The following is a 22,925-nucleotide window of genomic DNA, read 5'->3' as shown; positions in this document are numbered from 1 at the left end:
AAGGTCTAATTAGTCATTTGGCTGTTTCGAACTTGTGTTTCTAGCTTCATTTCACGATTGTGTTTATTACATCAAGGGGTAATTTAACATACTATCTGCTGAGTGAGGCATCTGCCTGACATTTCCTTCAATGTTTTTCTTTGCTTAAAGAATCCATGCCAGGCCCTCGAAAAAGAAAAAAAATGCAGGAAAATAAGCCTCGGAATGCGTTATATTACTTATTATACTTGGTGTGCTTTCCTACTGCACATAGGTCAAGCTGGCGGGACCCTGACGGACGGCCCCTAAAAATGGATTGATGGATGGATGTTATGAGCGTCCCCTTTGGAATGGGATGGTGGGTTGTGCGCCAAGCTCTTGCTGTTATACTGCCTATGGTCCTGCCTATGTTAAAAAAGAAAAAAAAACGGGGAAAAAAAAACACACGATGAATCCCATAACCAAAGTTTCTGAACCCCTATGGTGAACTTTATTTTTTTATGCCTCCATTGTTTGTCGTTTCCCTACTTTTCTTCTACCAATCTTCCAATTGCCTCTTACTAATCTCTATTGCGGAAATGTTTACTTTCCCCCTGCTCTAGCCGAACCCAAGGGCTTCAAGGAGGCTAGTAATTACTAAATCGACCATTGAATGTGAAGATGGACCATCTTCACATTCTAATAAAACATGCTCCATCGTTTCCCTAGCTTTACTGCACCAAGCAGATTCTTCTTCTTCCTTCTTATATCTCGCTTTATAAGTGCGATTTCTAAGGCGTCCTGATCTCGCTTTGAAAAGTAATGAGCTTCCCTTTGAGTTATCATAACTTGTTTCTTTCCTTATTTTGTTTTTTCCTCTTACCTAGTTACTCATAGCAGGTTTCTTTTCCATTGGTGCCACCCATGGAATTACCTCAGCCTCTCTGACTTTGCATTTGATGTCACACACTTTCTGGTAAGCTTGCTAGTTCTTTTGCTCCACTCTGAATCAATGTTATTCCTGTACAGATAGATACCTGAACACTCTTCCAGCCCATTTACTTTCTTCCATATTCCTCAGCCGTTCTTCATACTCAATTTTACTGTGAGCTTCCCTCTCTTCAAATTTGTCCAGCCCATATCACCCTGCCCAGCTTCACTTGTAGTCTTCCAGTGAGCGCCCAATGTGCGGCGTCCCATTAATTTTTGGTTGCTATAGAGTCCCGATTGTACCCCGCGACTTCAAGCAAACAACTGCATTTCTGAGCGATCAAGGCAGAAAGTTGGGCTAGTGTGTCATCATTATTCAAAAGACTAGCGCGAAATAGCAGGGACACAGACAGAGAAGACATTAGCGCTCATCCTGTTGTCTTCTCTGTCTGTGTCCCTGCTATTTTGCGCTAGTCTTTTGAATAATGCATTTCTGAATTTAAGTCCTTGAACTATTACACCTTTCCACGTACCCCGAAACACCTCTTACCTATTGTATCCCCATGGCACTCTGTGTTACATCATGGTTGCATTTCTCTTCCCCTTTGCTATTATTGTTTTTACCTGCATTCAATCAATTGCCTTCGTTTATCCATACACCAAGGCATTTCCTTGCCTGTATTGAAACTGTCTATTCACTGTTTTCATTGAAAACCATATAACCTGATTTTTTTAACACCATATTTTCATCCTATATTTTCACATTCCTGTCTGCAATATTAGCCAAATATTGCATATCTCTTTGCTTGTTAGCAGGCAACACAATGTCACCCGCATAAAATGAACCTGGAAGCTGCTGCTCTACTACTGTACCTGCCTGTTTGGATAGGAGATTAAACTCGATATCACTTTATTCTAGTGCCCTTTCCATCCACACCACGTACATCATAAACAGCAGTGGGGATAAAGGGCACCCCTGCCTCAGTCCTTTGTTGATATCAACTTTCTCCTCGCTCTTCTTCTCTTCCCATTCAACGCAAACGGTCTTTTCTAGGTAAATCTATCTCAAAAGCTGTAGACAATTGTCGCCTAAGCCTTCCCCTTCTACAATATCCCACAAAGTGCTACGGTCTACGTTGTCATACGCTCCTGCAATGTATAAAAAGGCTACATATAACGGTCTTCTTTCTGCTCTTCATATTTTAATACACTGAGTAAGGACACATAAGTGATCATCTAAATGCCTACCTATTCTGAAGCCATACTGAAGTTCTCCCAAAATGCCATTATTCGCTGCCCATGCTGGCAGCCTGCATTGGTAACCTGTATATTACCGATGTAATGGTCAACAGACTATAGGAGTGAATTCTATATTTCTCCCCCTTACCTTTATAAATTAAATTCATTCTACTTTGTTGCCAAATGTCTGGTATTCGCCTACTTTTAGACTTTCTTCTACTGCTTTCAACAGAGCTTCCTTACTTTTTGGTTCTGGGAAACTCGTCTAGACCTGTGGCTGTGCGCTTTGGAATTTTCTCTTCAGCTTTCTTCCAGTTGAAATTTGTCAGCACCAGCTCCTTTTCAATCTGGTTCTCTTTGACGCCCCTTTTTTCCTCAACTACAACCTTGTCATTGCCTTGGAAAGATTCGGCTGTTATTTTTAGGATGTAATGTAATGCCATGTCCCCTTCCAGTTTGTTTGTTCCAGGCTTCCTGCCAAATAATTCTATGTGGTTCCAAAATATTCTTGGTGTGGCCTTCTCACGCTTTTTCTCACGCATTTCTGACAACCAACGTTCACTTTCACCTTTTATCTTTGCTTGCACCAGTATTTGAACCATGTATTTTTTTCTCCAGGTATATTTCCCATTTTGCGGCTACTTCCTCCTGCGGCAACTGCGCTTTTTTGGGCTGCCTGTGCTCCCGCTCTCTCGCACCATCTGGTTATAAAAAGTGCGCAACATTACCTAGTCTGCTCTCTGGCTTGGAGGTCAGTCCACCGCGCACATACTGAATTTTTAAATATTTGCGAAAATTTGCTTTAGGTGTTCATGTAATTGCTATAGCAATAAACGGGGTTGACGTTACGGGGAAGGGCAAATAACTGAACAAATCACTTGTGTGTTACACAACAGCGGTTAAATGAAGACGAACCCCTATAAGTTCCCGACGTCAACACCCTCCCCCCCCCCTTTTTTTGTTCCCACATCTGTACTAAAGCTGAAATTCGAGATAGTTCGTTATTCCTGATTGCCAAACACCAACGCATAAAGAATAAGGGATGAATGTAGAAGAGACTTTACACAGCGCTGTATATCACTTCTACTTCCGTCCATTCTTCTTTTCTTTTTTTTACGCGCTGGTACTTGATGATCCCACAGCTGAGGGTATTCCCTCGTCATCTGCTTAGCAGCAAAAACACGCAGGGGAGAAGACTCAGCCACATACCGGTTTTGATTTGTTCAGCGACGGCAGCACTAGACCCGACAAGTAAAACTTCGTCCTTCCTGATGCCGGTCATGACTGATCACAGACAGCGAGATATTTCTTCAATGTTGGCAAATTTGATGTTAGACGGAGTCACCTCTGGACGGAGTTTGGAAGCGCTATTATATGGCAAGTCGCGCACCGAAGGCACGGCAGACGAAGCGGACGCGTGTCATGCGCGAGTCCAGCCCACCTGCGTGTACGGCCTCGGCTCAACTCAAAGTTACATGAATTAACAAGTAGGCGCACACATAAATCGGAAATCCCGTAAGGTGCATCAGTGCAATGGTGCACGTGGAACGATTAGTAGGCGCTCAAACACGTCAATTGAAACGCTGTAAAACAAACGATCAGAAAAAAACGAGTAATGACGTGAAGGCAACCTGGGGCAATGCCTGGAGACGTATTCTACCATCTAGTACGATCAACCAGCCATCAGGCGCACGTTGATTGGCTGGTTGACAAAAACTTGGCAAGCTGATTGGCTGATATAGCACTACGTCACGCAAGGGCAATTGTATGTGTCCGAGCGTCCGAGCCACGACCTACTGGTCCGAGCAACGCCTCCACAAGGTGAATGTGGCAGCGATGGATATTCTTTGCGGAGGCAAGGCGAGCATACAGGCTTCGCACCCTGCCGATCCCTCTAAGGAGATTTTTCTTTCTTTCGACCAAAGCCATATCATCAAAAATGTGAGGTCACAGTTTCTGGCGAAGGACTTCGGTAAAGAAAAGCAGATCACATCAAGGTATGTGAAAAGTCTGTATAAAATGCAGAAAAACTCGGCAGTGAGGCCAGTAAGGTTCCTGACCAGAAAACACCTGTATCCAACAAACATCGAAAAAATGAACGTCAGGTCAGCGGTTCAGTTGTTTTCAGTTCCCGTAACTGCCGCACTTTGCTACCTCAAAGATCAGGCCGGCCACACATGTGATCTGGACTTCGCTTCAGCAGGACCCACAATTGAATTCATGCAAATGATACAGAGGTGGTTTACAGTAATGGACATCAGCAACTGCCAACAACACATCCATTGCAACAACGCCGACGCCCGCCAGTTTACGGATGCTGATGATCCTAGATTAGAGTGGCTCGAGATTGTTTTTCTTGCTTACATCGAAGACCTCAGGAAGGAAAGTGCAGCTGGCAGCTTTTTAAGCAAGGAAACATACCACGCTCTTGTCTTTGCGACCACGTCAAATGTGCAGTGCATTCGTCACTTGCTGACTGTGAAGAAGTTCCGGTTTGTGCTCACACGCAAAATGTCGAGTGACCCGATAGAATCCATGTTTGGCTTTCTGCGCCGAAGTTGCGGTAGCAATGATATACTTGACGTGAAGAGCGCGATATGCGGGCTGGAAAAAATGCTGAAGACAGGCATATCGTTGCTGCCTCCGACCAGAGCAACGTTCAGAGCTCGACATCATTCGTCGCAAGGCAGCTGCTTCCCATTCAACACAGCCCCACCATGCCTGCCACCGGTAACAAATTTCTCGACCAGGCAGTGAATGACTTAAAGAACCACCTCACAACGTTGACACCATGCATAACAGGTCCGGACGAAGCCAGCGTCGCCATGGTTGGAGGCTTCATAGTGAGAGCTGCAAGTGAAAGCATTGTCTGCTCGAACTGCATCGCCCTATTGCAGTGTCAGAAAGGCAACACACCTCTCCTTGGCCTCATTGCCCACCAAGATCGGGGCGGGCTCTTCTACCCGAGCCAGGAACTCGCAAAACTGTTGATTGGTCTTCGGAAGCTTGTAGACCACGTGCTTCCCCACAGAAAACATTTCACAAAGCCCTTGGAGGTTTGCGTTGAGAGAAGTGTCGCAGCGCTCATGGAACTTAATGTTCTCAGCTGTGGCAACACAGACAGCGACCATCGCAAGGTTCTCCTGCAGCTCATCACTAAGAAGTTTATGAAGCCGCTGTTCACCAACTATGCCGTCAGCGCTAGCGACAGGAATGCGGTTGTTAAGTTCCTTGACCGCAAACCTCTGTCCCGCAAGGTGCTTAAACTGTAATTACGGGAATGTGACCGCGGCGGCCTCATTTAAATGGAGACGATATGTAAAAAGGCGCGTGTGCTTGCGTTGTAGTGCACGTTAAAGAACCCTAGGGGGTCAAAACTAATCCGGAGCCCTCCACTAGCTAGCTACGGCGTGCCTTATAATCAGAACCATGGTTTTGGCACGTAAAACCCCAGAAAGAAGATGGACCCTTCATTACGCACACACCAAGTTCAAGTGAATAGCTTTTATGTTGTCGTTGAACCTGCTTTGACACCACAATTTTCAGCAGAATTACGCGAGACTATAGTAATGCTGCGCGAAGCGACATGCAAGGATGAGAGCGTGTACGTGTAAAACGAACTGCTGTGGGCTTTTTGTTACGTTACTCGTGAACGCTACTTAGTGAACCAATTGCCATAACTGCAAGAAACTAAAATTTCGTCGAAAGTCGCCAGAGCACAACCAGTTTATTCAAGTACAAGTGAACGGATGTGTTGCGATGTCTCCCTGTGTCGCCGCGCTTTCCAAGCAGCCGCCGCCGCTACCGCCGCGACACCACACCGCCCTAGCCCCCTTGGCGGAGATAGGGCTGTAGGTGGCGCCATCTCTTGACAACCGACCGCAACTCAAGGCGCGACGGCTACAATGGGTAAGCGAGACCTGAACATCGCCCCCGAGTGCTCCGTGGTCGCTGCGCATGCGTTAGCTGAGAGAAGGTGAGAAAGGAGGACAAGTTGACTTTACCGGATGTGACGTCACATTGTTGTTTGTTTTTGCTTTTATGAAATAGCTACTCTCGAACTCAGACGGCATGGCTTGCGTCTCGTTCGCGCGCGTACGTAGGGCTGTGGTCCGCTTTTAGTTTTGGGCGAATGCGAAGCTTCAAGTTGCGGACACTGCGGTGGGGCAGGGCTTGATGACATTTGTTGCCCAGCTGCTGGTGCTACCGCGACGTACTTGGAGCAACGGTAAGTGTTGTGCGATTACCCGTTCTCTTGCTCACGTCGTGCTCTTGCTGACACGTAAAACGCCGGTTGCGCATTCGAGCTGTTGTCGATGTGATCTCGAAATTCGAAGGAACACGAAACGGTTGTCGCAGGCCCGCAGTGATCGCAGTATAATTTATTCGTTCGGGCCTTCAACACTGCAGTTCCTACGCGTTGCACCGATGTAAAAAAATTAACAAAAAAAAACAGCGACATCTTCCACGCGCCAGAAATGCATGCACTCAACTAGCGTGGATGTCGTCCTATGATGTTTATCGCGTTCTTAAGTCTATTTTTCTCCATCTCAATAGGATGACTACGCTATGCCCTCCTTATTTACCCATGCAGCGCATTGCTGCATTTAATTACCTTTCTCATTGCTGACCGCGGTATGGGCGTCAGAGGCTTTCATTCGTTGCAGTGAGATAACGATCGAAAGCGTATTTCCTTCACTTGAAGCTTCTTAGTAGCTCCTTTGCGAGCCGTGGAGTTAAATAATACAATGCGTACGATGTGAGCGAGGTGGTAAACGAAACCACTTTACTGCTGCTGCTACTATCACTTTTACGGGAACTTTCTTAATTCAACATATATATATATTAGTATGAATCAGCTCACCAAGCTTTATATGTACGTCCGTTGCTTTCGTTCATAGATCATGTGCGTAGCTTTGCAACCGTGACCGATATTGTAAAAACAGCAAGAAGACAGATGACACATGTAATGTGTCTGCTTTAATTGTTGTATGTGCTGTTTTTAGAATATCAACCAACTCCGCGCGGTCGTGCTGTTTACAGCTGGCATGGCATGGCAAGAACTTTATTTTAGTCCAGAGAAACTAGGGTCCGAGGGCACAAGCCCCCGGGCTATGTTGGTGGCTCCGCCCACGTAGGCACCGGTAGGCCAAAGGCTTTCCCGATGTCGTGAGCTCTCCGGACGGCCAGGAGTTGATCTTGGAGGACATCGCTGGATATGCGCCGACTCCAGTCCTCCTCACTGTTGAGATCCGAAGCCCTTTGGTTGGGGCACAGCCAGAACATATGATCAAATAGACACGGAGTGTGTCCACAACTTTTACATTCCGCGGGAAAGTCCCGGTCAATTTTGTTAAGCACAAAAGGTGTGGGATAAGATTTAGTTTGAATCATTCTTAATGTGACTGCCTGAGCTCGGTTGAGCTTCTGATGGGGGGGAGGAAAAAATCTCCTACCGTCCCTATAGTGTGAGGTGATCTCGTGAAAAGTAGTAAGTGGGTCTTTGTAGGAGCCGCAGTCATCCTGGAGCAGTTCCTGATCTGATGCGCGGCATGTGAGATCTCGCACAGCAGAGTGAACTTGCTCGTTAGGATTGCAGCCACTGGGGCTGACCGAGTGGCCCTGATGAGCCGGAAACCAGACTAGGTGTGAGCTACCCAGTTGGTCGTAATTATGAGTATTAATACTGTGTTTAAGTAACTTGTGTGCTTCCGCTGAGATGAAGCCGGCTGAGTAATTCCTAATAGCTGTACGGGAATCGGAGAAAATTGTGGAGCCTCTCCTCATTGTAATTGCAAGTGCTATGCTCGCTTCTTCGGCGGCATGAATGGAGCTCGTTCTTAGTGACGCCGCACTTATTAATTTACCGCTCTCATCGACCACGGCAATAGCGTAGCGGTTGCCCGATCCATAACGAGTTGCATCGACAAAAAGAGCTGAGCTGTGTTGTTGGTGCAGTTTACCCAGAATGCATTTGGCCCTGGCGTCCCTTCTGCCTTTGTTGTACACAGGATGAATATTTCTAGGTATGGGGTCCACAACTAATTGTGTCTCCACCTCCTTGGGTATTTTGAGCTTAGAGACGTCTCCTCCTCGAGGCAGTATTCCGACTTCATCTAGAATTTTACACCCTGACTTAGTGTTGGAGAGTCTTGCAATTTGTGACATCGAATGTGCCTCAATGAGCTCATCTATAGTGTTATGCAGTCCTAACTTGTTGAGGAGTTCGGTACTCGTTCCGTGCGGGAGTCCCAGAGCCCTTTTGAGTCCGGAGCGTATAAGTGCGTTTAGCTTAGCCTTCTCTCCTTTCCCCCAGTTCAGGTATGATGCAATGTACGTCACATGACTGATGAAAAATGCATGATATGCTCTGATGAGATTGTCCTCCTTGAGGCCTGCATTTCGGTTTGAAACCCTGCCCAGGAGCTTTAAAGTACTGTTGGCCTGACCTGTGAGACGGTTCGGGGCTGTAGCGTTACAGCTCCTTGCGTCAATGAGAAGACCTAGAATTTTTATTTGCTCTACTCTGGGTATGACCCGTCCTGTGTTGTCTGTGATTTTTATTGGCAGAGTTTCTAAAGGCACAAGGTTTCTAACACCTTGTCTTCCCTGTCTAAAAAGCAGCAGCTCAGATTTACTAGGTGATAGCCTGAGTCCGGTGCCCTTAAGGAAGGATTCTGTGGTGTCTACCGCTGCCTGTAGTGTCTGCTCTAGTGCTGCGAGTGACCCCCTGGGGACCCACACTGTGATATCGTCAGCGTATATGACGTGCCCCAAGCTCGGAATTTTGGACAATTCCTCCGAGAGCCTGTGCATGGCAATGTTAAAGAGGAGTGGGGACAATACTGAACCTTGTGGTGTGCCGTTGTTGCCTAAATTGTATGGACCGCCTGTGACTATGCCGAGTTTGACGCGAGCTGTCCGATTAGCTAGAAAGGACCTCACATAATTGTAAAAATTGCTTCCCAGGTTCAAGGTTGAGATTTCATGTAGAATATGTTTATGTGCCACCGTATCAAATGCTTTGTTAAGATCGAGACCCAGGATGCCCTTTACGTCCCTGCTAGGGTCGTCAATAATAGCCCGTTTGATCATGAGCATGGCGTCCTGTGTGGATAATGCCTTCCGAAAGCCTATGAGATTGTGCCTGAAAAGCTCCTGGTTTTCTATGTGTTCTATTATCCTGTTATGAATAGCATGTTCGGCTACTTTACCAATACAGGATGTAAGTGATATGGGCCTGAGGTTCTCCTTTGTTAGTGGTTTCCCGGGTTTTGGTATAAACGTCACCTTGGCCTCCCTCCATTCCGGTGGGACAGTGCCGGATCTCCAGTGACTATTAATTTTGACCGTGATTATGTCTATGGCATCATCATCCAGGTTTCGCAAAAGTTTATTTGTGATGCCATCCAGACCCGGGGCAGATCTCCCATTTAAATTAAAAAGTACATGCCTTATCTCAGCTGCAGTGAAGTCACTGTCCAAGTCCGGTTGCGATATTCCGGAGTAAGGTTCGCTTACTTCTTCTTCGTTTTTATATTCATTTTTAAGTGGCAGGTACATGTGTGCGAGGTCGTTTGCGACCTCTCTTGCTGTCCGTCCTATAGTTATCTGTTTATTGACGAGTCTGTTTATGGTGAGGTTTGTAGTACCTCTGGAGAGCTTGTCATTAAGTAGGCTCTTCAATAGATTCCATTTGCCTCCTCTGCGCAATCTGCCGTCTGTTTCTGAGCAAGTTTCGTCCCATTGTTGACGTGAAAGCTGAGCCGCGTATGTCTCGATATCACGATTAACTTGGGCGACCTTGGCTCTAAGTCTTCTATTGAGTCTGTGACTCTTCCATCTGGTTAGGAGAGAATTTTTCGCTTCCAGCATGTGAGCTAGTTTGGAGTCCATTTTTGGGACTTCGATTTCTGTTGAGACTGCTTTAGTAGCTTTCCTAATCGTTGCCTTTAGTTGATCTAAGAGCTCCTCATAAGATTCGTCATCTATGCTGGTTTCCTTACGCAACTTACGGAAGAGATCCCAGTCCACATACTCATATTTCCTTAGTGGTGGTGGTTGCGTCTGTAAGATCACTTCAATTATGTAATGATCACTTCCTAAATTCTCCTGCAGATTGTCCCATGAGCCTTCAATTCCCCGAAGGAATGTAAGATCGGGGGTTGTATCTCTGGTAGTAGAGGTACCAGTTCTCGTGGGGAAGTTAGCATCTGTAATAAGAGCAAAATTTAATTCACTTGCCGTGGTTGCTAAATTAGTACCCTTGACGCTCTGATGACCATAGCCCCATTCTTTGTTAGGAGCGTTGAAGTCCCCAGCCACTACGAGTGGGGCTGTATCTGCCTTACTGGAAATGCGGCCCAAGAGGGTCTTAAACTCCCTTTTCCTATCTTGCGGAGAGCTATAAACGTTAGCTATATACACGTTAGCTGCTTTTTTGTTCTTCAGAATGAGTTCAATCATTTGTGCTTCTAGACCAACCTTGTACTTGGGAAGCTCGTGAGTTTCATAGGAGGTACCCTTTCGAACCAAAGTCGCTATTCCCCGACCCCCTGGAATGGTCAATGTTTCGGAGTTGTAACCCGGTAGAGAGATATCCTCCTTAGCTAGTGTTTCCTGTAAGAGAATAACGTGCGGCTTAACTTTGGCCGATCTAATAAGCTGCTGCAGGGGAGCCTTGCGCCTTCGGAAACTCGCACAATTCCACTGCCATATTTTAATGTTATTGTTGTCGTTTGAAGCCATTATGATACCACTGGTTGATTGCCCGAACCCCTAGAGTCCGCGCTCGGGCTGCCGCTTGTGCCTCCGTGGACTGCCGATGCAGCCGCTGCGCTTGCCTTTGCCTTAACTTTGGGCCTTTCTAGTTGACCCACTCGAGCATCTAGATTAGTGATGAGCTCCATGATTTTCGCCAGAGTCCTGTCTATTGTGGCCAACCTTGCGGCTATTCTGACTTTTTTGTTCTTGGGGGGTGCCTCACTCTCTCCCATCTCATCTGCCTCAGAGGTTTCTAAATCTTCTTCCTCTGTTTCGCTAATGGGAACGGGGTGGGGGGCTTTACGTTTAGGTTTGCCGGCCAAGGGTTTTGGAGCCGTTGTGTCCATCTGACTACGGGGTGTTTCGGACCTTTCTTTAAAGGATTTGAAAGCCTCCCTGAGCTCAGACAGTTCTTGCCTTAATTTCTGATTTTCTGATTCTAATGCCAATATTCGGGGATTTGACTCACGTTCCGGCTGTGCCCTACCATTAGTACTCCTGGACCTTGCCCTTGTCGGTTGTCCTGGTTTCCCAAGGCCTCCGTTCTTGACTCGATCGGCCCAGGTTGCTCTTGGGGTCGACTGTGAACGGGACCTCGATCTTGACCCAGGTCCTCGGGGTTGCGGGTCAACACCAGAAGATTCTCCAGAGCTGGGTTGTCCTCTGGATCGAGAACGCCCCCTGGAGCGGGAGCGCCCTCGTGAGCTGGAGCGTCCTCTCGTGCGAGAGCGCAAGTTGGCGTCATTTTCTAGCATGACCCCTTTGCGCTGGGAATTGTTGCTGTCTTCAATGTCTTCGGTCACCTGTGTACAGCGTGCTTGCTGTCGTTGGCGCCTACGACGCCTTTGCCTCACAATGTAAGGCATCTGGAATCTTCGACTGCATTTTCGGTCCCCAGTTGGGTGTGCACCACCGCAAATAGCGCACTTGGGATCGCAATGATGGTCTTCAGGTGGGGAAGTGATTCCACAGCCCCTACACTTTCTAACACTTGCCGGATTGGGACACACGTCGGATCTATGTCCGATTGCACCACAGCCGTAGCACACATCTATCTGTCGTCGGTAGAGATAACAGGGCATGAGTACGTTACCACAAATAACGTGGTTTGGCACTCTTTGTCCTTCAAAAAGTACCACCACCGTTGTAGTCTGCTTGATCCGACGTACCTCGACGAGGCCCGGATTTCGGTGATTGACGAAAAGGGTTTTCAGTTCCGCGTCGCTAATGTCCAGGTCGATACCGCGAACAACACCCTTACATGTATCTTCTCCCGCTGCGGCGTAGGCCGCCACTTCGAAGGGTCCATCCCTCGTATGGATCTTGCGTACCTTGGCGTAAGCTTTTGCGTTTTCTTCCCGCGGAGTCGATACCACCAAGATGTTCTGACAGCCGTTCGGACAGTACGTGTCCTCCGTCGTGTCTTCCGGCGCTAAGGCTGCTGCCATGGCCAGCGCTCTGGAGAGATGCACCAGGCTGAACTTTTTAACGTCGAGGCCGCCACGGGGGCGGACAATTATCTTGATGTGATCCCTCGGTAGCATCGGGATCCTAGAGGCGGTAGCGACGCGCTTAAGCACGTTCTGCGAGGTGGCCGTGCGGCGACTACCTTTCCCGCCATGGTTGGTATCCTTTATAGCCACGGATTTCCCGCCAGCGGCTAATGCGCGTCTCCTTCGGCGAGTGATGGCTGTCATCCATCCGATATCTTCCTCTGGGGTGATCTCCATGCCTTCAACAGCTGAGCCGGAGGCCATGCCTACATTCCGTCGTGCGCGTGAGGCCTAGGCCTACAGCGCGAGCCAGGGGCTGGCACCTTTTCTACGTGGCACGCAGAAAACAGTTTTCAACGAAGCGAAAAATGAACCCACCGGCAAAAAATGGGCATCCACGTAATCCTTGTGATACGACGCGTCGATCGCCACCAGGTTCTCAGGGGTGGCACAAAAATTCGGCGCAAGAACATTGATCGAAGCGGGAGCCGATGTTTGCACGACCGCACTAGTCGGCTTCTTCTTCTTCTCTCTGTTTACAGCTAAAACGTGTTTTTTCTTGTTGCATGAGGAGCATTTGCTTCTAATTGTAGCAGTAACGTTGTGCATTGTCCGCGGCCCAGATCGCTGACTGTTTGCAAACTTGTCTAATTTGTTTCACTTTGCTGCTGTCTTTACAGCTTCTGCTTATTTCCTCTGCCTGTACCTTATATTTGTTGTGTTTATCGAGACCTGGCCTGTCTCTGCCTCGTTGAAGACAAATGGACACAAGTACTGGTTGCTGTTGGTTTGTTTGGTTTGCTCAATCTGAGCGTGGTATGTATATCCATTTGCAAAAAGGTATGCAGCTGCGTCTAATGAAGGTACTGCTCATCTAAAGGTAGATTTAATAAGTAGTGCTTTGAGTGAGAATTAGTTGGTTTGAGTGATGTATGACACCAGAGAGTTATTGTTCTAGAAAGGTGACAAAGCTGGTCCACAAATTTAAGGTATGGAGATGCTTAACCATTTTAAGTTGCCATGAAGTATTACACACATTTAAAATTTCAGTTGCAAAAGACATAGTAGAAGAATCCAGAGGATTTGCTGCCAGATGTTTTGAGCCAATAAATTGTAGAGAAAGCATTATAGTGTGAGCTGCCAATGATTGTTGTCAGCTCTAACCCATTTTTCTATATATATCACTGTTGCTTCATTGTCTGTTGCCATCACATGCTTTTTGTAAACAAAAAATTGAGCTGCATGGTTCCCCCGATTTTTCTCGCTCATAAGATACAAATGTTTTGATTTCGGCTGCCTTGGGGCCTCATGGTAGAAAACGAGTGTTTATTAGCCAGTTGTGAGCTTCTAAGATCATGTGCTTTGTAATGTCGGTGTTTTAAAGGATACTACACGTCTGCCATCATAACTGTGAGTGCTGCTGCCTAGCACTCCCACGGCTATGCTTAGTACATATGCGCAGCTATCCAAGAAAACTGACATTGGGACAACTGCCGTTGAAGCTCACTTGGTAGAGCATTGCAAGCACAAGGCAGAAAACGTGGGTTCAGCTTCGTTGTCTCTTATGCAAAGCATTATCATGAGCTGTCTCCTGGCTTCTTCGTACATCCAGTCAGCTAGGCTCAATAATAGTTAGTAATGTGCCTGATGGTGGGTCGTTAATCTGGGTCCTTAGTGCAGCAGCCCAATTCTTTACATATTAGGCTAAAGATGCATGCATAGCGCGCCAGATTAATCTCATTGGTTCTCTCGTAGCAGCTAATTTTTTCAGATGTTATGTGACACAGAGTTTGGGATTCACCCGTTTCAGCTCAGATGCAACAAAGCAGGTGTTGCGTCTATTTCGGTGAGAAGTGTGTGCAGTTGTTTTGGTTTCTCTGTGTTGACGTAGTGTGCTTTGTATTTCATGTGGTGTTAGGCATTACCGCTATTGCAGCTTCAATGCTGTGCCCATAAAAGCAGTTGTAGGTAGGTGCTCAGGAGTAATGGGAAGCTCATTCTTCCTCATTCTCTCTTGCATACAGCAGGTAGTGCATCCAGTTTAGTGCCATGCACCTGTGTGGGGCATTTCCTTGTTCTTATTCTGCTGATGTGTTGTACATAGGGGGAAAGTCAATCCTCTACATCATGGTTGTCAGTGCCGCTGAATACAGTGCAGTCTCAGTCTCGCTGCCTTGAAATGTCATAAGAGGTGACATCTGGGGGTAAAGTAGCATCTTGCAGTACCTTGTCATTGGGCATAGCCAAGGTTGTGGTTGCGCAACCCAAGGATCCTGGAACTTTCTGTGGGACCAATGGCACCGATGTTGAAAAGTGGGTGGCTATGTACGAACGTGTGAGTGGAATCAACAGATGGGACCCCACGCGTGTGCTAGTCAACCTGTTGTTCTACCTAAGAGGCATGGCAAATGTGTAATGAAAACCACGAAGAGGAGCTAACCAGCTGGGACCAATGCAAAGAGAAGTTGACAGATTTGTTTGGCAAACCAGCCGGCCATAAAATTGATGCGAAACAGGAACAGGCCCCCTGTGCCCAATCCCCCACGGAGTCCTATCTCTTGTACATCCAAGACATGCTGGCACTTTGTCGTAAAGCAAACCCGATCACGACATGACAGAAGCTGAGAAGGTCGGGCATGTGCTTAAGGATTGCTGACGACGCCTTTAATCTGCTCATGCGCAAAAGCTGCTCGACAGTTGATGTTATCTTTAAAGAGTGCCGACGATTCCAGCATGCCAAAAGCCGATGCGTCTTGCAACCATTCCCCAGACTTCCCACTACTGCTGCAACGTGTGAAGATCAACCCACACAGCAGCATGTGTTGCTGTCGGAGGATGTGGTGCGAATCGTTGACGTGAACTGGATGCGATGGCGCCTGCATTTCTGTTCGCCTATCCCTGACGCTACAACATTTTCAGTCCCCTTCTTACAAGCCATCATTCACCAGGAACTTGAAAACATTGGCTTACGTTCTGTCTGTGCTGGTGCCAATCCCAGAGCTAACAAACGCCCTTCTACTATTTTTGCTCCACCCCGACACTTCTCTCCGTGTTATCGCAACCCGACTGAGTAGAGAACTGCGGACGACCAGCCGATATGTTTCACCTGCTGCCGCATTGGTCATGTCGCCTGATATTGTCACAACTCGTGGCCCTTAACACTTCGCATGCCAAGCAACCTGAGCCGTTTTGATGAAAATTCCCGCAACGTTTCGCCTACTGCCGAATCTAACAGCGCCAACTCTGCTAGGAACATGTGGTACAGTCGCTCACCATCGCCGCACGGACACCAGTCTCGTTCACCGCAAACACGTCGCCCATCTTCGCGTTCGCCACAGCCACGTCGCCTTTCGTCCCCTGTGGCGTTTGGCCGCACCCGTTCGTAAAACTAAGAAATGCAGCCCTCGGAGGTGGTGCTGCATTGCCTAATGCTGCAGCAAATCCTCTGTCTATGCACACAAGGAGAAGTGTAATTGGCGTTAAAATAGACAGCATAGCTGTCCAAGCACTCATCGACAGTGGAGCCGACATACCTGTGATGAGTGCTAGCCTGCGTAGTATTTTAAAGAAGGTCCTCACCCCAGCAGCTGCCCGAGTGCTTCACATGGCTGACGGTGGAATGCTGGTTCTTGGAATGTGTACTGCAAGTATAGCTGGCCGCCCTACTTCTGTTCTCTTTTCTGTGAGCAACATCTTCCCTCACAACGTTATCCTAGGATTTGACTTTTAGAGCGCAGCTCTTTGGCGTCCGTTCCTGGGTTTCGCGTCGTCGTCGGCCTCGTAACCAGCTCCGCCCCCCTTTCATCCCCCCAGCGCTAGCAGCGACCGACTGATACCGCTGGATGCCGCTGACGCCGCTAGAGAGTCAAGATAACGTGACTGCATAGAACACCGTCGCCGCCATGCAGAAAGAGGAGGAAAGGGTCCCCCCCCCCTCTGTTCTTGTGTGGCGGATAGGGTGCTCTTCAGTTGCCGACGCGCCGGTTATTTCACGTAGGCCCCGGCACGTCGACGAATACGTGACCACCTTCCCACGGCTAGACCTGGTTCTTAGCGCTGCGGAAGCGAGGGTGTCATATTGTTTGTGTCGGCATCGGCGGCGTTGTCCCTGAAACCAACTCCGCAGCTGGGGTTGACTCACTATCGGCGTCAGCGGCATCAGTCAGTCGCTGCTATCTCTTCCCTCCTCCCTTTATCGTGTTGTCCGCTTGCTGCGCGCGCTTCTGCCCCCATCGTTTGCCGCTGGGTGTACACGCCGCCCCCCTCCCCCCTCTTCCTGTGAGTCTCCGGTTGTCAAAGCGCCGGCTCGAACTTAATTCCTTTCTTCGCTCCTCCTCCAATGCAACCCCTGTGCGGTGGCAATCAGAGAGCCAGATCGGTGGCGGCGGATCTGTATATGTACACCGCCCGAGCCGAAATTGCCGCTGCCGTTCACCCTGTGCGGTGGCAATCAGAGAGCCAGATCGGTGGCGGCGGATCTGTATATGTGCACCGCCCGAGCCGAAATTGCCGCTGCCGTTCGCCACTGCGAAATTATCTGCCAGTTCTTTCTGAGCCATGAGCGAGACGACCGATGGAAGTCCTCCGTCTGCTGCTGCTGCTGCTGCTGCTAAAGGAGCTGCCAGAGCAGAGGCCCAGCGCCGTCGCCGTCAGAATCCAGAGGTGCGTGCCGCCGAAGCAGAAGCTTACCGTCGCCGCCGTCGAGATGATACATGTGTTGCTCGATTTCTTTGCCTCAATCTATCGAAAAGGTGAAACAGCTTATTTGCTGCGCTCAAATTTCGCATTAGGAAGTAACGTAATCGTCGGTAATTTTTTTATCCACTCATTCTGCTCTCCACGACTGCACGGCCGGCGTTCTTCAGTTAGAACTGCCTCAACTCGCCGATGCTCCGAGCACTGCACTTGTGCTCGCTTCGTGATGTGCGTCTGTCACCCGAAGCAGTTACTTATGTCATTTTGACTGCCCAGCCACAGGTTCCTGATGGTGAATATGTGCTTCGCCCCATCATCGATGTGCTTTGAACCGGTCACGGTTTTTAATAATGACATTGTTTTACCTCTTTTGAATTTCAGCCTGTGCCCTCAAGTGATTCCGGCCAGCATGTTCTTGGATAGCGTTCCTAGTGGTTCTGAATTTGATATTGAGAGTCTGAATTTTGAGAGTGGTTTATTAGTGCCAATCGCAGCGCCCAGCTCTGGTTCCTTAACGGACGACTTTGCAAAAATGACTGCACTTAACCTTACCTCTGCACCGGCCAGGGACATGCGTCTCCTGCTTGAATCGTACAGTGGAATCTTTGATTTTGGCAACAGGCCTTTAGGCTGAACCTCTGTTGTTCACTACCATATAAACACTGGAGACACAAATCCTATTTGTCAGCATCCCTATCGTGCATCGCATGCTGAACGTCGAGTCATCCAATCAGAGGTGAGCAAAACGCTCCGCAAAGGGGTCATCGAGCCATCAGCCAGCCCTACGCCTGTCGTCCATGTGAAAAAAGAAAGATGGCGCCTGGCATATTTTCGTAGATTATTGCCATTTAAATGCGATCATGCGAAAAGACTTCTACCCACTACCATGCATCGATGACGCCTTGGACTGCTTGCACAGAGCTAAATACTTATTTTCCATCGATCTTCGATCCAGCTACTGGCAGATTTCGGTTGATGAAATGGTTGGAGAAGACAGCCTTCATCACACCGGATGGCTTATATCAATTCAAAGTCATGCCCTTTTGCCTATGCAGTGCTCCTGCGACATGTGAACTTGTGATGGACTCTCTTCTGCGATGCTACAAATGGACCACCTGTCTTTGTTACCTTGACGAAGCTGTTTTTTCTCCCATGTTGGGCAGCTGCCTTACCCGACTCACTGCCATCATTGCGGTCTTCTGGAAAGCTGGCCTCCAACTCCACGAAGTGTTAATTTGGGCGCCGTCAGATTACCGTGTTGGGGCACCTCATTGACGCATCCGGTGTCCAACCAGATTCGTAAAAAGTTCGTGCCATACGCAGTTTCCCTGTGCCACATTCTGCTTCTGACGTGCGCTGCTTCTTCGTCCTGTGTTATTACTTTCATTGTTTCATCAAAAACCTTGCCAACATTGCTCGGCCTTTGACAGATCAAAAAGAAGAACACGCCATTCTCATGGGGCCCAGAGCAGGCTCATGTGTTTGCCGCTCTCATCAGGTTTCTGACCACCCTTCCCATACTTGCCCACTTTGATCCATCTGCACTGACCGAAGTCCACGCTGGCGCTAGCGGCCATGGCATCGGCGCTGTTCTCGATCAATAACAGAATGGTACGGAGTGCGTGATAGCCTACGCCAGCCGCCTGCTGTCACCTGCTGAGAGAAATTACCCCATCACCGAGTGGGAGTGCTTCGCTTTAGTTTCGGCTGTCGTCAAGTTCCGGCCATATTTGTATGGCCGTACATTTTGGGTCGTTACAGACCACCACGCACTCTGCCGGCTGTCTTCCCTACGGGACCCGACAGGACGGCTTGGTGGCTGGGCTTTGTGGCTCCAGGAATTTTCCATTATTGTCAATTACAAGACTGGATGCCTCCACAAGGACACTAACTGCCTCTTGTCACTCCGTGGATCCACTTGATCCTTCTGTGCATGATCCGGTGACCTGCGTGATGGTTTTCAGTGACATGACTGACATGCGCACCGAACAACAACGCGAAGAGTCCTTACAGTCCATCATTGCCGGAGTGCAATCACTCCGACAGCACTGACGGCACATGCCGCATGTTCTTGCCGCGCAACGGCATCCTCTACCACCGCAGTATGAATGCTGATGGCCCTGAGTTGCTCCTTCGCCGTCCTCGTCATCTGCAATCTGTTGCTCTTGAACAACTTCACGATGCACCGACGGTGGGACACCTTGAAGTTTTGCATACATACGATCATGTACAACGCCGGTTCTTCTGGCCAGGTCTCTACTGCTTTGTGCACTGTTATGTCGCAACTTGCGAATTGTGTCAGTGCCGGAAGAAACTTCCCCTACCACCTGTCGGAGGACTCCATCCAGTCGAAGTTCCCTGTGAACCGTTCTCTCGCTTAGGCCTTGACTTACCTGGCACTTTTCCGACGACGACTAGAGCTAACAAGTCGGTTGCCATCGCTACTGATTACATGACACGCTATGCGATAACAAAGGCGTTGCCGACTAGTTGTGCAACAGACGTCGTCGATATTCTCCTCCACGCCGTCATTCTCCACCATGGTGCACCTTGACAGTTATTACAGACCGCAGCTGCTCATTCTTGTCTCTAGTTGTCGATGACCTCGTCCGCTCTTGTGCCACTGAGCATAAGCTGTCCACCGCCTACCACCAACAAACAAATGGTCTTATGGAATGTCCCAACCGAACAATCACAGAGATGCTGTCGATGTAGGTCTCCAGCGATCACCGCGACTGGGACACCACGCTGGCCTACGTGCCGTTTGTGTATAACTTGTCCCGAAGTGACACTGCAGGATATTCACCCTTTTATCTTTTGTATGGTTGCAACCCCACTTTGCCCTTTGACATCATAATCCCTTCTGTGCCACGTGTTGCAACTGACCATGCTGATGAAGTCATCGATCGTGCTCACAGGGCATGTCAAGTCGCCCGATCTCGTTTATTAGCCCCGCAGCATATACCAAAAGAGTTACGACTGATGCCATCGCGATGTTAAGTTCGCACCAGGTGCTTGAATGCTCCTTTGGTCACCATGTCGTCGGGTTGGCCTCTCCCAGAAGCGTCTCTCTCACTACACAGGGCCTTATGAAGTCCTAAGTCAAGTTAACGACGTAAATTACGAGATATTGCCACTTCGGTTTGATGCATCCTCAAGTCTGACGCCTGTTGACGTCGTGCATGTTTCGCGGCTGAAGCCATACTTCGCTCGCGATTTTTTGCCTACCATGAGCCGAGACGGCGCTTCACCACCCGGGGGTCCTGTTACGGAAGGACGAAAAAAGAGAGGAAGAAGACCGCAGCATGCTGGCTGCTGCGTGCTGTTGGTGGTCAGCCATCTTAACTACTCTGCCTCATCTTTTATATTGACACGTGTACTTCTTTATCTTTATTGGGCGACCACTTCTCGCCGCCTAACAAATGTTATCGCACAGGACGTGCCTGCATGTAAAAGAAGTTTCTGGAATGTTATCGATGGTTCCGTCCACTGTCTTTCACCGCAACTTGTGTTATCTGATCGCATGTGTGCGCGACGCGAATAATGTGGAACATTGTGGAAGGCACGCAGGTCCCAGTGACTGCTCTGGAACATTTGACGACAGATGTATAAAAGCTGACGCGCTTGACCCGCTCATCAGATTTTCGACGACCGCCGATTGTGTTCGCCGCTACCATCCTTCTTTGAGTGTAGCCTCTTTTGAGTGCACAAGTTCGCCCAATAAAACGCTCGTTTCATTAATCATAGTTTTGCTGCCTTCTCAACCGTCACTACCACGTGACAATATATATTGTAAATACAGTCTTTCTATACTCCCAACATCCCCGTAACAGTATGCTTTGCCTCTGGCTTGTTCATGATTTCCGATGGTATATAAAACTGTGATGCAGACTTAGCTTCACAATGAATTATGTTCCGTCTCTTCCTTACAGGCTGCTGTGTTTCAGCTAAATCTGCTTTTCCTGTGTCCAGTGGTCTTGTCGCTCAATTAGTGCTTGCCTATTTCTGTTACACTGCAACCTCTCTTCTCCTCTCTCCTCTTGTCCTCCTGTCCTTTTACACTGCTGCAAACTTTTAGATTTCAATACTCGAATGATTAATACAAAAATTGATGCCACCATATTATATGTGACGGCTGTCATGACGGCAATACTTTAGGTGGACCTGAAACTAAATGAAAAAAACAAAAACAAAACAGGCGTGTGTGAGTAGGAATAACTTCCTTGTGACAAAACTGGCTCCATGCTAAACTTTGCCTCAAGGAAATTGGTCTTAAAAGTCTCAAACCAATTTGCGCATACTGCATAAGCCAAGTTTTCCACTCATCAAAACAGCAGCCGCCACAAAGTGTTAGGAAAGAGGCAAAGAAACCATGCCTTTGCATTCGTACTCTCCTCACAAAGCTTGTGTCATATATGCAATCACTCGCCAGACACAAACACATTGGTCAACACTGCAATGTTTGGAAGAACCCGAACCAACACTATGTAGTGTTAGGAATGGCCGTACGGGGGTGGCAACGTGGCAGCTTTCAGCCCGCTGCGCGTGTTCCAACCCCCCCAGACGAGGCGCCTTCTGAGAACTACGGATGACAGGCGGCCACGTGGCGCGCGGGCAGCTCTGGAATGTGGTGCGCCGCCGCGCCACCCGGGACGGCGCAAAGTTCTACGAGGCCCTCGGTCGAAGACACCGCGGGTTATACCGAGAGTTCTACAAAGCCCTCGAACGCGTTAGCCTTTGTGTGTGTAGGCTCGAACGTGTTAGCCTTTGTGTGTGTGGGCTGTACTGCGGGGCGGCGGCAAGTTTACCATGATTGGACGCACATTCCCGACCATTCGTGCTCCGTCCACGCCGAACGATGACGTCGAACTATGACGTCAAGCGGAGGCTTATAAGCAGCGTTTGCAGACTGCTAGAGTGTGCTCGTGCTCGTGTCGTGCTCGTCGTAAGGAGCTGAGTGCTCGATGTTATGCCAAAATGTAGTAGTGAGCTGTGTGCTCGAATGCTGTTTTGCTGAATGTTAATCTTGCGGGCTCCATATGGGAGTCGCGCTAGACTGCCAATGTATCTTGTCTTAAAATATGTTAATCCTGTAAATAAATCCTGTTAACCGAGTTCCTCATCTACGACCGCCGACTCCTTCAAATGGTGGCAGCGGCGAGGTAGTCCGACGACTCCTACATCAGCTTGACAGCCGTAGGATCGTCCGACAACCCCGACAGTAGCCATTTACCTGCAGTATGCCTCCTGTAATATGAATCCCCACTGTGCTTGGAATCTAGATAATTTTTTTTAATTTCTCAGGCATTTGGTGGTAGAGGCCAATGCATTAGACAGAAATCCTGCTACACTGCAGCAATGTTCAGAATGTAGTATGAGATACTCTGTCTGGCTGGAAGTTGAAGATAGAAATTATATTAGTCATTAAAATATAGTAGCCAGTATTGAAACTACACATGCACTCAAGGCTGAGCCACATCATGAGAACACTGAAGAGCAGACACACTTGAGCTGCATTGTGTAGCTTTACCAACAAGCCCAGCTGTAAACTGAAGTAAGGCATGTTTTGGGCTAGTCAGCCCGTAGCTTCAGCAAAATTTTAAACTCTGCGAGGAAGACAGGACATGAACAAAAACATAGATGCATGCACAAAGTGTAGACTTCTGACTGGCTTTGTTTGGTGAAGGCAGAGAGTTTATAAGGTTCTTCAAAATGGCAAAACAAAGAACATTCGCAAAGAAATTGTGCACGAGGCAGTGACAAAAAATAGCAAGGCTACCTGTGCATTAAGAGCGCAGTAGAGTCCCAATGTGCCCATCTAAGAATTCTTTCTTTCCTTGATAGGGA

The 22,925-nt window shown here is 48.3% G+C and overlaps 1 protein-coding gene and 1 long non-coding RNA gene across 3 annotated transcripts in view; one reads left to right on the top strand and one right to left on the bottom strand.

Moving 5' to 3' along the window:
* LOC135897529 (UDP-galactose translocator-like) overlaps nt 1-3,888 on the bottom strand; it is a 68,457-nt gene extending 64,569 nt beyond the window's left edge. Inside the window, exon 1 of one of the 2 annotated variants that reach the window (XM_065426176.2) lies at nt 3,759-3,888. Coding sequence is in view for 1 of the 2 variants with exons in the window: in XM_065426175.2 (XP_065282247.1) it covers nt 3,337-3,409 (73 nt within the window). In the remaining variant the exon portion in view is untranslated. The other variant, XM_065426175.2, reaches the window with a different exon arrangement.
* Nucleotides 3,889-6,219: 2,331 nt separating this feature from the next.
* LOC139052750 (uncharacterized) lies at nt 6,220-22,194 on the top strand. Its single transcript, XR_011510044.1, has 3 exons — nt 6,220-6,355; nt 13,064-13,199; nt 21,642-22,194. It is a non-coding gene; the product is annotated as an uncharacterized lncRNA (long non-coding RNA).
* The last annotated feature ends 731 nt before the right edge of the window (nt 22,195-22,925 follow it).

Source organism: Dermacentor albipictus, unplaced genomic scaffold (genome assembly GCF_038994185.2).
Source record: "Dermacentor albipictus isolate Rhodes 1998 colony unplaced genomic scaffold, USDA_Dalb.pri_finalv2 scaffold_32, whole genome shotgun sequence".
Classification (NCBI taxonomy): Eukaryota; Metazoa; Arthropoda; class Arachnida; order Ixodida; family Ixodidae; genus Dermacentor; species Dermacentor albipictus.
Note: the sequence above shows the minus strand (reverse complement) of the source record. Positions and strands in the feature narration are given on the sequence as shown.